The following is a 17,994-nucleotide window of genomic DNA, read 5'->3' on the forward strand; positions in this document are numbered from 1 at the left end:
TATGTATGTGTGTGTTTACCGAACAGTTAGTCTTTAGGCTATTTATTGGAAATGAATACTGACGTATTGTAGAAGTCTTAAGCATAGACAAATGGAATGCAGTGGTACCATTAGCATAAATGGTACACTCTTACTTGTAAAATGAGAGCTTTTGCTAAGACTATCTTAAATTCCACTGAACTCTAACTGTTCACATTATGTGGCTTATTGTGAACAAAAAGAATGCTACTTCGAAAATAGAGAATTGTTAGAAGATTCCAGTCTCTTCCTGTAAAGCCAAGTGAAAAGATAACTAGCATTTCTATTTTTCTTCTGTTTGTCTCCACTGATTAAATTGTCAACATGTGTTCAGTTGAGATACAGATTTGAAGCATTTGTGACATACATGTACCTTAACTTATGGAATTTGACTGAAATAAATCATTTTTCTCCTAATTTATATTCTTGCATTAGAGATATAGATGTTTCCAATCATAGCTTTATAACCCCGAAGGAGAAGAAAAGGAAAGCAGAAGTTGCTTAAAGACTTATGTAATCTATCTCAAAAATCCAGGTGGACAGGCTCATGTCAGATGTTAGCAGGGTCACTTTAGGTCTGTAATTGCGCTTTACAAGAAATCAAGTCCATTACCGTGCATGAAAGTTTTCTGTAACCCACCACAGAAACTCAAGAGAAAATAGTTGGTGGAGAAAGTTCTAAGGTGAATTAATCGTTTAAATATTTCTTTAGTTTTGACATAAATAATCCCCATTTTATCTTTTGTGTCTGTGTATGATTCGTTTACGTATGTAGGGGAGCATATACATGTATGTGTGTATGTGTGTGGGCACATACATATGTGTATGTATATGGGCACATGCCTGTGTCTGTGTGTGTATGGAGTGTGTGTATACATGTGTTCCAGAGCATGTACATGGCTGAGTGGAGGTCAGAGGACAACATTGGGTGTTTCTGGGTCCTCATCTCTTTATCTTGTTTGAGACAGGGCCTCTTTGTTGTCCCTTGCTACATAGTTAGTTGGCCCACTAGCTATCCTGCCACTGCCTCTCATTTTATTGTCAAAGTCCTGGGATTATAGATGCACAGTACTGCACCTGGCTTAATGTTGGTTTCAACCTTAGGTTTTCACATTTGTTCAGTGAGCACTTTACCTACTAAGCCATCTTGCAAGCCCCTCTATTCTTTTTCTAAGGTAATAAAGATTGGTTGTGGTTTGTGATGATTTAATAAAGGGATTAGAAGTTTAAATTCCTGAGGAAATCAAAGAATTCAAAGTATGGAAAAGATCTTTGTATGCACTAGTACATTTGCTACAACTGTTCTAGGGAAGGATTATTTTTAATAGCACAGGGAGGATAGTAGTCATTGTAGGAAATTTCCTGACATTTTGAGACCAAGCAGTTTTACTTACTGAAAACTCACAATGGAATTCTTTGCAATGAAAACACTGTATTTTACTTAGTAAAAACACACACCAACATCCATGATCATGTTAAATATGCTTTATTCAGCTTCTGTAAGGAACAAGATTATGAAATAAGTCAGAAGAGCTAAATTCAAATTCTAACCATTGTGGAATGGTTCTATCTTAAATATGTCATAAATGACATTTCAGTGTACCGTCATGTGCTACATGAGAGTCTGAATCAGAGATAGGTGTGCACATATGATGGGGATCCTGTAATAGTGTATCATCTAATGACATCCTGGTTTTCTTGAGTATGCTCTGTGATGTTTACCTAATGATGTAGTCACTTACTGTGCACTTCTTGAAGCATATCATTGTCATGAAGTGATGTATGGCTGAACGTATATAGTGAGATCTAGAATTCATACTGTTTGTATGCTATTGTAAGATTTTGAAATACCTTTTGGATCCTGAGGCTCATTGAATTGTTTACAACCAAGCCTTATTTTGTAATTCATATATATATATTTCATTTTGTAATGGTTGTATTATGTGAATGTTGAACTTTGTAAAATTTTTTTTTGGAAATACAGTCTGGTAAAAGATGAGAATCATCCAATTCCTTCAGCTAACTGTTGTTCGATCTATGAATTTCTCTTTTCTGACTGGTATTTTGTTTGTTTTCTTTTGGTTTTAATAGAACATTCAAATAAAAACTTTGGCAGATGATGTGGTAAGGTGGTGTGAGCAGCATGTTATTGCATTGCTTATGCATGTTACATTTTCACTTACAAAGTGGACATTAAAACATTTATATATGCAACGCATAAAGTGACCGGATGTTTAGAAAATAGAACAAAATAGAATAATTACCAATAGAGTAATTTTTCCTTTTTCACATATTAACATAAACAATAGTAGCCAGGCACTGTGGTGCATACCTGTGATTCTAGCACTCCAGATGCTGAAGGAAGATTATTGCAAATTGGACGTTCTGGTGTACATAGGGAGTTACAGGTTAGCCAGGGCTATGTAGTGCCTCACCCTTCCTCAATAAAAAGAAACACTGCCCCAAACTTACATAAACAGTTGGGTCATATCCCAACTAAATTATATTTTTACCATTGTAATATATAACAAAACAATGTTTTAAAGTTTGGTGCAATAAATGTGGACCCAAGAAAACATGGACATTTTCTCTTTTTAATATTTAAATAAATTGTGAATACATTAAATAACGGTAGTAGGGGAAAATATTTCCAAATGAAAAAGAAATTAAGTTCATTATCTTAATCAGATATGTGCTATTGAATTTCAAAAGCTTATTTATTTTCAAGCTCAGACTACAGTAGTAATTCTTATTAAAAGTTATAAGTTAGTAATGAAATGCTTGCTTTATGCCTAAACTTTCTTGAATAGTATTTTACACAGTTTTGTTTTTTTTGCAAGTTACCTATCTACAAAAAATGTAAAATAATGTTACTGCTCTTGGAAGATGAAAGTATGCAGCTTGACTTCATCTTTTTACCAAAATATAGCTGAAATAAAAAGGCATTTTTTTGCATTAAAATGAAGGGTGTAGAAATATCAAATCTACATGTTAGTAATGCTGACACTCAGTATAAAAAGCTTGGATTGTATAGCTATTTTTAAGTGATATGAAGTGAATGGAGAAGAGATATGTTAACTTAATGGATAATTGCATATTTAAATGCTTTCATGTCCACCATATCTTTCAGTAACAGTTGACTCAGTTTATTTGGGATTACTAAAATTGTTTTTCTTGAGTTGTGTAAAGATACTACCTTTCTAAACCAACTTCACTGCCCGCAAGGAATTAAAAGAAAGTTTAATAATGCAGCTTAAATAATTTTACAGAAATAATTGTAATGTGAAAACTGACATCAGAACCAGGGACTCATGTGTTTAAGTGAGTCAGCCTGTTCTGTGAATTGAGGGAGTTGGTTTAGATGCTATTTCAATGTTTTCTTCTCAGCTCTAAAGTGTCGTGGTTTCTATAATCTCTCTGTAAGCAACCATATACTCAAATAATTTTTGTAATCCTAACTAAGCTGCTTAAAACTGGTTTATTCAAAGTGTACATTATGGTTAAAACATTATTTCAATCAATAAAACAAAGAATATATTCTCTTAGAGGTCTACAAAATTTTCCTAAACTGTAGTAATATCTACTATGTATTTGTATTCTTAAGGTTATTTGAAAGAACTGTGTTAACATGGCAGTGCACATTCACTGTCCTCATTGCTAACATGTCTGCTTGCTTAATGTGACCTGATGGTATTGCATGTGCTTCCTAACAGACACCAGAATAAAACTGATTTGCCTTCAGTTTTATGACTACTACTAATGTTTAATGTCAAATATTTGGTGGTTTTTAAGTCAAATGGTCTGTTGACATGTAGCCAAAGTCCTTGACTCATCTGATATGAAAGAGCAAGCTAATTGTTAGAGATTGTACATGGTATCAGTTTTTTAAAAGAAATACCCATAAAGTCGTGAGTTTAGCAGAATAATATTTGGATGAGGAAGATATTTCTGTTTACATTTTCAACAAATGGACTGAGTGCTTTAGCTTTCATTCACTTTCTAATGGTGCCAAATATTAGGGAGGGTAAAAGTCGAGGAGTACAGCAATAACAGTAACTAATAGCATCAACACACAACAATTGTATTTTGTTCTCTCAGTGACCCTGTAATGTAAAGAGGAAACAGAGAGAAAGTGATTTCCCAACAACTGATTCAGAGATACTGTTTTTTTTCTTTTCCCATTTTGGAATTGAACTCTCTGTGTCTGTCTTCAGACTCCATGCTATTCAGTTGAGTTAACTCCTACACTGACAGGCATTCATGTACACTTGTTACAGGTTTTGCCGTGTGCAGAAGAAAACCATTACCCCAAACTTCCCTTTTAGTTGCCGTGAGTAGCTGTTTTCTTTTTCTCTTTCCATAGCATGAAGTTGGCACTAAAGACCCATTCTCCCAGAAACAACCACCACAAGATTTTGATTCAAAGTGTCTATTCACTTACTTCCTGTGCAAAACAGAAATGACAAGTGGCTACGTTTTACTTTTGAGGCATGTTTTTTTCACCCCCAGACTTCTGAAGCTTAATAACAACTTCAAGGCTGCAAAATAGTTCAATCTCTAACTGGAGCTTGCTGCTTACAATAGTGTTTTGTCAAGAGACAATAATAATATATATTATACTAAGTGCCATTTTGATGCTTCCATTCTTCATGTTCCTGGCTCCTGATCTTTTTCTTAGGGCTTTTATTTATTTTTTTCTGTTTGCAGCGTGACCGAATTACAAGTTTCAGAAAATCTACCGTCAAAAAAGAAAAACCTCTTATTCAACATCCTATTGATTCTCAAGCCGTGATGAGTGAGTTTCCAGCGGCTCAGCCATTATATGATGAACGATTTCAGAATTTGTCTGAAAAGGAAGTTCTGGACCTCTTTGAGAAAATGATGGTGAGTTTGACCTCTAATTTCATTGTCATTTTAAACTATGTGTGTCTAGAATAGCATTGCATTTTTAATAGGGATGCTTTTATTTTAATTTTTTTTATTTTAATAGGGTGGACTGTTTATGTCATATAAAGGACAGAACCAACTCTTATTGACAAAACAGATGTTTTTCTAAGAGTATCTGGATTTGCTTGTTTATTTATTTATTTTCTAGAATGCCTATCTTTTCTAGCCAAAGGGTCTAAAATCAGGGACAGATTTATTTCTTTTTGTTTTCTAGTATTTTGTAGTTTGTGGCACTCCAAATGAACTTTTCAATTAACTTATTCCTGTGCTTGTTGGCCCAAAGCAAAGTGAGCCCAAGTCTACAAGGTCTGTTGAGTATAGGAAATACAGTTGAGAGGGCAGAGTGTAAAATAAACAACAAAATGCTAATTGGAACCAAGGAATTAATTCATTCTATTTTCTCATATTAGCAACAGTCATACAATTTACATTTTGTAGGGTGTTTCTTTTTTTGTGTGTGTGGTCTAAATTAGTTCTAAATTAATGAATATAATATTTGGTTTATTCAACTCTTTATGACTGGAAAAGGGATAAATGAAGCATTGGGCCATCTCACATTGGTTAGCTTGACCAGAACTCTTTCAGAGATTCCAAAACATGATTTGTTAATTTAGCACTCATCTTACACATCAACATACGTTTAATATGAAGAATGCAATAACATTTGTAGCTTGCCTGCCTTTGTCATACAAGCCCTATTTCATCTTAAATTATTAATATTTCTCAGTCACTCAATTGTTCCTGTTTTCTATTCCATAGTCCTGTCTTAATTGCCCAAAATGATGACAATAACAAACCCAGGAACATTCTTTGTTATTGTCATGCTAGTAACACTTTGTCTTTTTCAGTCTTCTCTCTTTCACTCAAACTTAATGTTTCTAGCTTTAAGTTGCTGATCAGTTTAGCTAGTACTTTTGTAACATTGATAATGTCTTCTACATAAAAATATTAGATATTTGTATATTAACAACAAAATGTCTTTATATCCAGTGGTATGGCTACTGGATTATGCTATTTACCATTTTAATGATAACTATATTCTTTTCTATAATGACAGTGCTAATTTAGATTCCCATCATCAACACAATGAGTCTTCTTGTTTCCATATCAGTGCTATAGAGGGTGAAGGAGGAGGATCATGGTTAAGAAGCTAACCTGTATTACATAGAGACATCCTATCTTAATCCATCTAGAAAAGTTACAGAAATCTATTATATAAGATAATGACTATAATTAATAATATTATTGAAAATAAATGCAAATGTAAAAAGTACTCTCAGCACACAATTATTTGAAATAGTATATATTAATGAGCTATATTGAGTCACTGAATAATGTGTGTTTCACACAATAAATACAGTTCTATATTGATTAAAAAACTTATAAATAGCAAATAAATGTAAGTGAATTTATTCAGTGAGTACATATAGTGAATATGTCTTATAAACATTTGTAACATATTTTCCTTTATTAGGTAAACCCTGATGATTGTTCAGTTGCCAACATTTCTTATCAGTTTACTACCTTGTTTCACTGTCTTAATCACTGATAACAGGAAAACAGAAACACTGATATGTGTGTGAATATCATTTATAAACTAAACACACTACTTTAAAATAATAGTATAAATGTATCAGGAATAACCTTTGTGAAAAACATGCTTTAATTAAAAGTTAAACAAGATAAATCAGAGAGTTTAAAAGGATTATATCTATTCTTTTAGAGACATTTTCTTGTACTGTCTTTGTATTCTGTTTTTAGCTTGACCAATATTGCCTTAGAATGAATATATTTTCAGAATCAGCATTATTTTTGGTTACTATATGGTCATGGGCCAGGCATGAAACTACTTTACTTGCATTATTTCAGTTGATTCTTCTGACTGTTCTGCCAGGTATTTACTAATTGATCTCATTTTCAAATAAGGAAATGGAGCTTCAGAGAGAGAGACTGAGAAAGTTGGTTCAGTAACTTGCTAAAGCTATTAAGTGGACAAACTGATACATACGCTTAGGTACATAATAAATCTAAATCATTGGAATTTTGGTGACACATATATTTACTATTTCAATAAAGCTATATATAAAACTAATATGTTTTCTGTGTGTATTTATTGAGGAGATACATAGGGTGTGAGATACAGAGGCTGAGGTGGAGCAGTTCTTACAGTTTACACCACCTTATCAGTAGTTGCCTTTACAGAACCTCATCAAAGGCCAGCAGTCTTATAATAGAAAGCTTTTAAGGTATTGTCATTGTAGTTGATTAGGAGAAGACACTGGAGTTACTTTTTCTGAAATACAGATGTTTTCAGATATGAAATTTCTTTGTTTTCTTCACTCCTTGTGAGTGTCCTCCTTACAAATAATGTAAACAAAAATATTATTATTTGATGGCTACTAAGATGATCTGGTTAGAGTCTTTTCATATTACCGATATTTGACTGTTTCTGTTACTCAGGGTTTGGAGTTTACAGAACTACTATGCAACTGTATATCATGTTTATAGATGTGGTGTTTGGATTTTAGGGTTTCATACCCCAAGTGTATTAAATAGCACCTTTCACACACTTCCTTTCTGTTAGTTGCTTGACAACAAATGGATTAATTTATAATTTTTATTGCACTGTATTATGTAACTGTTTTTGGATATGGCATGTTTTCATAAAACTTATGGTGGAAAAACAATAAAAAGCAATATTCAAATTTATGCTATCTCATTCTGATAATTGATACTCTTATTGCTTGAGGATCAAATGGACCAATAGGATTTCTCATTGTCGCAGTTAGTAGAAGACTAAGTTTAAAATTACAGCAGAATAGGACATTTAAAAAAGTATTAGCTATTTTATTATTAATTATTCCATAATATCTCCCCAGAAAACCTACTTGATTTATTTTGAAGTGAATGAAAATTCTTAAATGAGAGGGGCAAGTTATTAAAAACAGTTAATTTGTCTGGTAGTTTATGACTTTAATTGTAACAGAAGGCCAATATGAGGTGAGACTGGGCTTTCTAGAAAATTATAGGTCAGCCAACAGGGCTACATACTAAGACTCTGTCTACCCTGTGTTAAAAGAAGGTAGGTGGCTCACTTTTACATTGAATGTTTTCTTGACTCTCACACTACTCTGTGCATCAATAAATACCTTTCCACATAATAGATATTTGAATATTTGATTTAGCAAGCATAGACTAAATAATAGTACCAGTGGCTATTACTGACAGATTTAAAAGTCTTACATATGAAATTTTTAGGTAACTCTTTCATAGAGCACATACTCTTTATAAAACACTATTTTTCTATATTTCATTGATGTATTTTGCATCTTTGGCCTAATTTAATGATGGCATAGTTATATGTAATAAGTGCTTAATTATCAGTTTTGTATCCACCTGTTAGAATTCAAACAGGTCACACTGGAGCTTTTAATCTTGTTCTTTTCCCTTTTCCCTTCATTAATTTACACAGAAGAGTTGCCTCTGGACACCAGGTGCTCTAATTTAACCCAAGCATATTGTGTTCCCTTGACTTCTATTAAGGGATTTTTCCCCCCTCACTCAGTACCAGGTCTTTAGAAGTTGGTTAGCTTGACTGAGGACCTTTGAGTGCTCTCAGCATAAGCAATTTTAATTAACAGTTAAGTTACTATAAAATACATTATTTGTAAACTAGGACTTTATATGTGTATATAAAAACGTCATGGAGTAGTTGTCAGGAATGATTAGATTCAAAGAAATTTTTCAGACAGCCCAATTTCCACCATTACATTTAAATTTCCAATATCATTACTTCATATTTTAGAACATGCTATACATTTTATTTTATTGTGAAGAACTGTATGGAAAACATGTAAAGGAGTAGGAACATGTACTCAGTAAACAGATGTCAAAACTAATCTGGATTTGGATCAGCTTACTGTTTTGCCATTATTAGTATCACAAAAGGTTCATAAGGGAAATGGAAGGAAGACGGGTATTGAAGGAGGAGAAATTAAAGAACTAGGTTTGCAAATTGATGTTGTAGTGGGACATAGAACCCACTGTTTCTTTTCTAGGTCTGCATATGGAAATGCCTCTAAAATACCACCCTTTTTAAAAAGGGAGTTTTCCATATTTATTATGAGTATGTTTTAGCAATTATTAGTTGATCTGTACTGTGTGCTAAAAAGTATGCTATGGGCTTCAGGTTTAGGAATAAATGGAGCACCTCCCCTAATTCTCAGGGAACAGAGCTCAGTAAAAGAGACAGGTGAGCATGGCTTGCTTCATTCTAGGATAGCAGTGGATTGGCTGCCTTAGTGGGATATAGTTTTTTGAATCTCTCCAGGGGGCTCAGAAAAAAAAAAGCACATGAAGATGTAAAGGAAATGTGAAAAGCCAGTTTTCTCTTCTGAGTTATCAGTCATTGTTTTTCTGGCATCAGCACATTCTCATTGTTTGAAGAATTCATTAGAGTTCAAGGGTTTCAATATCCTAGGCACTATTTTGAGGAGGAGGAGGAGGAGGAGGAGGAGGAGGAGGAGGAGGAGGAGGAGGGGGAGGAGGAGGGGGAGGGGGAGGGGGAGGGGGAGGGGGAGGGGGAGGGAGCAGTGACCTCGGAAAAAGTCCCAACAGTCAAGGAGTTCATGTTCTGATAGGGTGATGTATGGAAACATAAGGTGGCATTGTGAAAAGAAGTAGCAAACAAGAAAATTTCGAGTCATGGTGAGCTTGCTTTGACAACTCTCTCCAGAATGTTAGATACTTTGTTATTTCAGAGGTCTTAAACATAGCAAAGATATTGTTCCCCACACAAGGACTTCACTTTGTGTGGCCTGTAAGCTAACAATGCTTGCCTTATGTTTTATATTTTTACTTTATTAGTTTTGTGTGTGTGTTGGTGTGTATGATGTGTGAGTGCAGGTAGGAATGCACACATGCTGAGGTCACATGACACTTGCAAGAGTTTATTTTCTCCTTGAACCTACTCTGGTTTCTCTAGGGTCCAGCTCAGGTCACCAGACTTGCATGCCAAGTACCTTTCCCTGCAGAGTCCCTTCACTGGCCCCATGCTTTTTGTTGTAAATGGTTTAAGAGCAGACTGTTTGAAAGCACATAGAAATTACATGAATTTCATTATCTACATACATAGAAATTCAATATCGATGAGATTTTGTTGAATGCAGCTATGTCTCTTTTCAATTCTTATTTTGTGTCTTTTTTGTACTGTAGCAAATATATTTCTGATTTAGGCTAGCCTGATCTATATAGAAAATTCAAGGCTGAGCTGGGATACACAGGCCCTGTCTCAAAAACTTAAAACCAATTAACCGAAATGGAAATAAAATAAAAAGCAAACCCAGAAAAGAATAAAAAGAAAGATAGAGACTATTTAGTGAGCAAAAATTAAAACACTGCCTTGCACTGGTATATTGCAGAAAAACTTTGTAACCTTAGGACTGGTGCACTGGTCTTTTCATTTGTCCTCGTCACTTGGGAAAAGGTATATATAAAAATAAATGTGTGTGTGAATATATTTGTGAGTATATATATACATCTGATTTTAAACTATGAATATATATATATGATAATGTTATGTATGCACTTTATAAGCTGAAGGCATAGTCAAAATTGAGGAAACCTTAAATGAATGAGATTTTCCAGTAAATTTATTTCTTCAGACAAAAGCCTTTGCTTTCATGATTGTTGTTATTGGGTGCTGACAAAGATTCCATGTTTTTTTTTTTTATGTCTTGCTTTAAAGCAAGCAATAATTAGAATACTTCTAAGTTCATTTTATATTGATATTTGGCTTGATATGTCACAGTCAAAACCAAAAGCTGGCAAAGAAGCCTAAGTTCAGGGCTGAGGAGATGGCTCAGCGGTTATTAGCACACAGTGCCTTTCCTGAGGACTTGGTTTCAATTCCTAGCACCTACTTGATAGTTTACAGCAATATGTAACTCCTTTCTCATGGGACCAGACATCCTCTTCTGATGTGTGAAGACACCAGGCACACAAGTTGTACACACACATACATGCAGCAAAACCCCCACATGCTTAAAATACATAAAACAGAAAGCAAGTCCAAATGGAATAAGTAGGTAGTTAGCAGAAACTATATCAGAGCATTGACTTTTACCAGTCCAGTCCATTAATCAGTCTTCACCAGGACAAGCATATTCTCTTCCCCTTTGATGACAACCAGTTGTGCAATGAGTATGGTCTGTTACATTTTAATGTTTTTACGTTAATGGATTCAAATGTGTCTTAATGAGGGAGTGTTTAATTAATGCTATTAGAGACATAGACTCTTTGTGCTTTCTCTTCTATATAATTCATGTGTAGGTCCTCATCCTCATGGCTGTCTACTCCAGACAGTGTGTAGCCCTGAGAAGAAAGAATTACCAGTGATTTCAGCAGAACATTGATAGGAAGTTGAGTCCTTCCACATGGGGTTCTTTGAAAAGAAGTTACTTTCTAACTATAAGTTTTTTAACACTTTTTTTGTTAAATTAAAAAAGAAATGTCTACACTATCCTTTAAAATACTTTATGTTGCAATAAACAGAGGTGTGTTTTTAGAGAGAAAATACATTCTTTCTTTATAAAATGTATTTTCAAGTATTCTTGCAAGCATAGCTAGTATGCTTTTCAGTTTTGCCTCCTCCGTATTCTCCTAGCTTCCTTTTTATTAACCCTCCCAAGTTATCTCAGTTCTTTTGCTCCTCAAGACACTTTCACATTTATTTTCATGTAATACACATACACGATTTTATATATTTATATACATTCTCAGAACCACAAGTGAGGGGAAACATCCATTGGTCATTCTGATACTAGCTTGCATTGTTCTGTATGGTTAGGCAGAAAATGTTTTCATGTTTGCTTCCTACCTCATTTCAAAATTATGTAAATATTTTACTCTATTTGTTTTTCACATATTTTTGAGATAGTCTCACTTTATATCTGAGACTAGTTGGGAACTCATCACGTACCCAAGGCTAGCCTTGAACTTGTGATCCTCCTTCTGCAGCTTCTAGAGTGCAAGGTTTATAGGTGTGAGCTATCATCCTAGTTGGTTTGATTTTTAATTATTTTGTCTTTTTTATAAAAAAAAGAAAAGCTGACTTCTTTATTTTTATAGCACCCTGTGTACTTTTGTTTAAAATACTTCCTAAAATGACTGTTTGAGTTTTCTACATGTAGGTGTATTCAGGAATTCTTCATAATTGTGTTTTTTTTTCCCTGAAAGCATCTTATTAACTTCAGCCTTTATTTTAGCAATATGTTTTCCCTATTAAACTGTTCTCTTAGTGACTGAAAGAAAAATAGTGTATGTGTGTGTGTGTGTGTGTGTGTGTGTGTATGTATGTGTTGTAACAACTCTAAGTTCGTTTACAAAACAGCTGTATTCACCCAGTTATATAGTGAACCTCCCACACTTGAGTTACTTTCTTAATACCTGCTTTCACACATTTTTTGTTTGTTTTTACAATGATTTTTGTATGTCTTCTGCCAGTGTTTGATGATAAGGAAGGCATTTTATTTTTTGTTTTGCATTTATTATTTCGGCTGATGCTACCAAGTGTTTCCAAGCAGCTGTGGGATCTTTTGTTTCTTGCTATTAAAGAAAATTCTAAAGAGGCACATAAACATGTGCCATTAAGTTTATACACTATCACTAAGCCAGGGTAGAGATCATGTGATTCTAATTATTGTTGAGAAAATTGAAGATGCTGTCTTCATGCTCTGGTTGCTTGGATTTAAAATGGCCTGCTACTTTGAGGTAGAATTTTACTACCTTTGCCTAGTATTTTAATATATAATATGTACATAAAGTGAGGGTCATCATCAAGATTGATAATGTAACTATATTTCAAATGATTACTTTAATAATTTCTGTCTTGTAGAGACAGCTTATTGGACTTAGATTTTTTGTTATTTTTGCTATGTGATAAATGGATAAAAGACTCAGTTACAAATAAGAGATATAATAGTCACCTATCTTGTTCCCTTGTGCTTGTGCTATTGATATTATCCTATTATCTTCAAACTGTTGTCTTTATAGAAATCAGAGTTGTGTTTCCATTTTCTGAGTGTTTATTTGCTTAAAACTAGATAATCAGTAAATATACAAAACATTGACTGAAGTGTGTTATAGTACACTGAAGGTGAATAAATATGCATTGTGAATATCTCACTGCTCTTTTAAGCCACTTCATGTACCATTCAAACTTACAGATCCAAGGAGGAATCTAGTGTATATTCTCAGTTAATTATTTAGTAAATCTTATTTCCTTTAATCCTTTCAATGATTGCTATTTTTCAATCCTAGTGGATCCTTTATGTGTTCTTTCTAGTCTAGAAACATTGGTTGAAGATTGTACTCACAATTAATAATTATTAAATAGTGAAAATACTAGTTATGTTTCTCTCTTTCTTTCTTTTATTGAGCTCTACATTTTCCTCTGCTCCCTTCCCTTCCTCTCTCCTCCATTTCAACCCTCTCCCATGGTCTCCATCCTCCCAATTTACTCGGGAGATCATGTCTTTTACTACTTACCATGTAGATTAGATCTATGTATATCTCTCTGAGAATTCTCATTGTTGTGTAGGTGCTCTGGAATTGTGATTTGTAGGCTGTTTTTCTTTGCTTTATGTTTAAAAACCACTTATGAGTGAGTACATATAATAATTGTTTTTCTGGGTCTGGTTTACCTCACTCAATATGATGTTTTCTAGCTCCATCCATTTGCCTATAATTTTTTAAGGGTTAAGTATTATTTTATTTCATTTTTATGTGTGTGTTTCTGTGTGTGAATGCGTACAAGTGTGTGTGCCTACAGGGTGCCCATGGAGGTCAGAAGGGACCATCAGATTTGGAGTTACAGGTAGTCGTTGAGTCGCCATCTGGGTGCTGGGAACTGGACTTGCCTGTAAATTTCAAGATGTCATTATTTTTTTCTGCTGTGTAGTACTCCATTGTGCAAATGTACCACATTTTCCATATCCATTCTTTGGTGGAGGGGCATTTAGGTGGTTTCCAGGTTTTGTCTATTACAAGCAATGCTGCTGTGAATATAGTTGAGCACATGTCCTTTGTGGTATGATTGACCAGGGATAGTTATGTTTCCTTAACGTACATTATGCAGGACCTTGAAAAAAGAAATAGATGTGGAAGTTGTATGTCAAACTTAGTAATATTCACTTAATGTTTTGCTTTTGCCTCTGCCTTTACCCTCATTCTATATTCAGGAGTACTATCTTTCTACTTTATCCATTTGATTTTGTTTTTCTACCTGAGCTCGTATACATTATGTGGCTATAGTTTATATAGTTTAATAGAGTTACCCAGATCTTTTAAAAACTTGAGGCAGTTGATAAGTGCCAGGTTAATTGGCTACTAGTTAAATTACATTTAAAAAAATCTTTGGTATTTTCATTTGGTTTTAAGAAGTAAACATTATATTCTTTGTTTAAAGAAGTTAGAATTATGGAATAAAAAATAAGTTTTTGGTGTAGGAATATATATCTGAGAGGTTGAAGCAGAAGGATTATGAGTTCTAGGCTAGCCTGAGCCACACACCAAAATCCTGTATCAATAAAACTGAATATAACCAAGCTCAAACTTACCACACAAACAACCTTGAAAATTATTTGTTTAAAAAACATTATCAAGTTCCACAAATTTTAAAACACAAAGCATCAAAAATAATTATATTCATTGTCGATACTAGTGTGTTTTAGCTACTAAGGTGCCATTAATCAATATTCCATAAAGGTCCATATCTCTCTAGCCTAAGAGTTTGAGGTAGAGGAAGGAGAGAAAACCAAAGAGGGATGCAAAAGAATGCATGAAAGTGTAAATGAAGTAATAACCAGCTGGTATAGCTTTTAACCTTCTCATCTGGCTCAATTTTTATAGAGTTACTTCTTTATCACTTTAGTGACACAGTGTTTGGGGTTATAGGTGTGGGCCAATGTTATAGCATGTGCTGCATAGGCATGAGACTCTGGGTTCAAGTCCCAGCACCAAAAGAAATAAAAACAAAACAATAAAAAATCAAGCAATATTTGTGGGAGTAAAGGAATGTGTTTAGATATGTGAAAACAGGAAAGAAATGATGTTTACAAATATGGCTTAATTGAACGCTATTCTAAGTGGTCAGTTATTTAGACTTCAATATCATTTTAGCACTACATTCCTCATATATTGTAGATACATTAAACAAACATGAAATATGCTTAAGCTTGCTTTGTGTTTTGACTATTGAAAGAACTCTGTGTTTTGAAGTAGTTTTATATTCAATTATGTTGTTTAGAGTTAATATTGAGTTATGAGTATTGCTCTATTTAGTTTTATTATTGTATTATGAAGCTGGAGTTAATGATTTGAAAGTATCAAATGCATAATTAGTAGTATGTTTTTCATTTCTATAAGAATGAAATGAGTCATTATCGACTCTTCTGTTCATATGAATGCTACCCATTTCTAACCAATGTAGGCAGCTGATGATTCTGAGGCAACTTATAGTGTTTAAAGAAAAGTTCCCAAATATCACATGGGCTCAAAAAATATTCGTTAAGGTCTTACTGTATTCCAAGGACCAGGATCTTGACTGGGATTACAGAGATAAGTAAGTTCTGACCTTCAGTAACCCTAGAGTTTTATGGTGATAGTTCTATGACAAAGTGTTAATTATAAATAAAATTGGTATGGCAGAACAAGAGGAAGGTTTCCATTTTAAAATGGGCCATTGCAGAAAATCTTATGGAAAGTTTAGTGGAAGAGTATAGTTTAAAGTATAAAAACTGGCCAGATATGGATGGAGTGGGAGGCAGCAGCTCACAGAGGGAGAAGTGACAGAAGGAGAGACATCTTATAAAAAATGGTGGGGCGTATGAAACAACATAGTATGTGTAACAGTCACTGTGAACCTAGTATTAAAGCATAATGGGTTAAGTGAAAAGAAGTTTCCAAAATGAGCGTGGGCAATTGATAGCATTAGTGGGAGATATCATTCTTTGGGTACTGGTTAGTGTACACCAGGCTTGATATGTATGATCACACTCAATCATGACAGCATTCTCTGAGGTGTATAATCTTATATTCCTCTTATTGTCTAGCCTGTTTTCTGACAATGCCTTGCTTTTCTGAGGACATGATCACTGCAGTATGTGCCATTAAAAATCAAATGGAGGTACTAATGAGGAGCTGTCTCTGGAAGGAGGGATAACACTACTACCCTTTCAGTTATGTCCACAAGTTTACAAAATCCAGAACATTCTCACACTTGCACAGCTGAGTGTACTCGGGAGATGTAGATTCATTGTAGCTACTTTTATATCAGACAAAAATTTCATTATAATGCTTTGAAGCAGTAGCCCAATATGAGGTGCTTAGCCAATGACACCATAAAATCCAAGGTCAAATGAATAGATGTATGTTATTTAAAGATGAAAGGGAAGCCTCAGAATATTTGGGGGTTATAGAGATAGATTGTAATCGATGTCACCTGAACACAAACTGAAGCTGGTGTATATATTTGAGCCTGAGAAAATGCAGACTTCAAAAAAACATTTACATGGGTTCTTAAATTAATTTCCTTTGATCCAGCTACCATCCTCTGTAGTTTGACAGTTAAGAGTATTCACTTGAAATGCTTCAGTATCTCATACTTTTGAGTGTAAGAATACATAATCTAGATTTTTAAAAGGTATATTAAGTATTAAGGGATAGTAGTTTGCTTCTCAATCAGGAGGGCTGCAGCAACAGCCAGATGGCATTATAGGAATTGCTTACAGAGCTACATAGTGAAATATAGTCTGATTAAGGAGCTGTCGCCATTCCAGAACCAATTGGTCTGTCTAGGTAAAAAATATGTGGCTGCTGCCATCAGCTCCCTATCTACGTCATCTCTGTTGCCACCCATACCAGCAAGATGGATGGCTTGTTCATGGCCTATTTCTTCACATAGTTTATTTCTGAGTCTATACCTTTTATAAATGTGTTTCATTGGTGAAGACTAAGCCACATGTCTGTACTGAAATTATATATAAGGGAAGTAGACAAATGCGGTTTTTATGGAGTCATTGTTTTAAAGTGAAATTGACAATATGAGGATGCATTAAAATATAGAAAGCTTGTGTAAATGGTGCTGGGCATCCAAAAATGACAGATGACCTCTGGCATCTTTTAACTAGTCTCCTGGCCATTAGTCAGATTTTTCTCATTATTCATAACTCAAATCCAGACTAAATCTTTGCTGACCTTACATCTGTCCTATGTTTTTAAGGGATCTTATACATGACTCCATTATAATAAATTGTACCTATTAGATCATGAATTAGTTTTATTTGTTTAGTCAACAAACTTAAATAACATATACTAAGGACCAGACATTGATTCATAAATAATAGCATTTAATTTTATTATAAAAGCAGTTTCTCAGCTTTTCAGTGTTAACTGTCTAGCACAGTACTTTATGTATAGTATATGTTAAATAAGTAAGTGATTCCAATTTTAAAAGAGTCTCTGTCCTTTGACTTTACTATATTTTCATTTTTTCCTGTATATATTTCATATCCAAATCTATAAAGAAAACATTAACAAAAATTAAACTGTGCACAAATGGGGATGCAATGAATGAGTTCTCTGCTAGCTACAATAGCAGGAATGGAATAGTTTATAAGAGTCAACAGTTTGTAGGAACAGACACAGGGATAAGAAGTGGCAGAGGGGGTATAACATGATCAAAGTGTATTTTATACATGTGTGAAGTTTCATAATGAAGCACTTATATAGTTGATACAAGGTAATTTATGACTGTTTTTCTTTTCATAATACCCAATACAGACATAGACACACAGCCAGATTTCCTCTTTCTTTTTCTTTTTCATATGCAGCAACTTTCTGAGAATTTTTTTTTTGGTGTTATGTCTCCTGATAATTTGTCTATCACATTTGTTTTCCTGGGTGACAGTGGTCCTTGGGAAGCATGGACCAAGGGTAATTTGGTGTGTGTGTGAGTGTGTGTTATTGAGA

The 17,994-nt window shown here is 34.0% G+C and overlaps 1 protein-coding gene across 4 annotated transcripts in view; it reads left to right on the plus strand.

Moving 5' to 3' along the window:
* The window catches only part of Diaph2 (diaphanous related formin 2), a 745,764-nt gene that overhangs the window by 53,140 nt on the left and 674,630 nt on the right, over positions 1-17,994 (plus strand). For all 4 annotated transcript variants that reach the window (XM_041636640.1, XM_041636641.1, XM_041636642.1 and 1 more), the window contains exons 2-3: positions 2,110-2,142; positions 4,726-4,902. In XM_041636640.1, coding sequence (XP_041492574.1) covers positions 2,110-2,142; positions 4,726-4,902 — 210 coding nt within the window. The remainder of the gene's footprint in view (positions 1-2,109; positions 2,143-4,725; positions 4,903-17,994) is intronic.

Source organism: Microtus oregoni, unplaced genomic scaffold (assembly GCF_018167655.1).
Source record: "Microtus oregoni isolate MIOR12 unplaced genomic scaffold, Mior012 000050F_000, whole genome shotgun sequence".
In the NCBI taxonomy this organism is placed as follows: Eukaryota; Metazoa; Chordata; class Mammalia; order Rodentia; family Cricetidae; genus Microtus; species Microtus oregoni.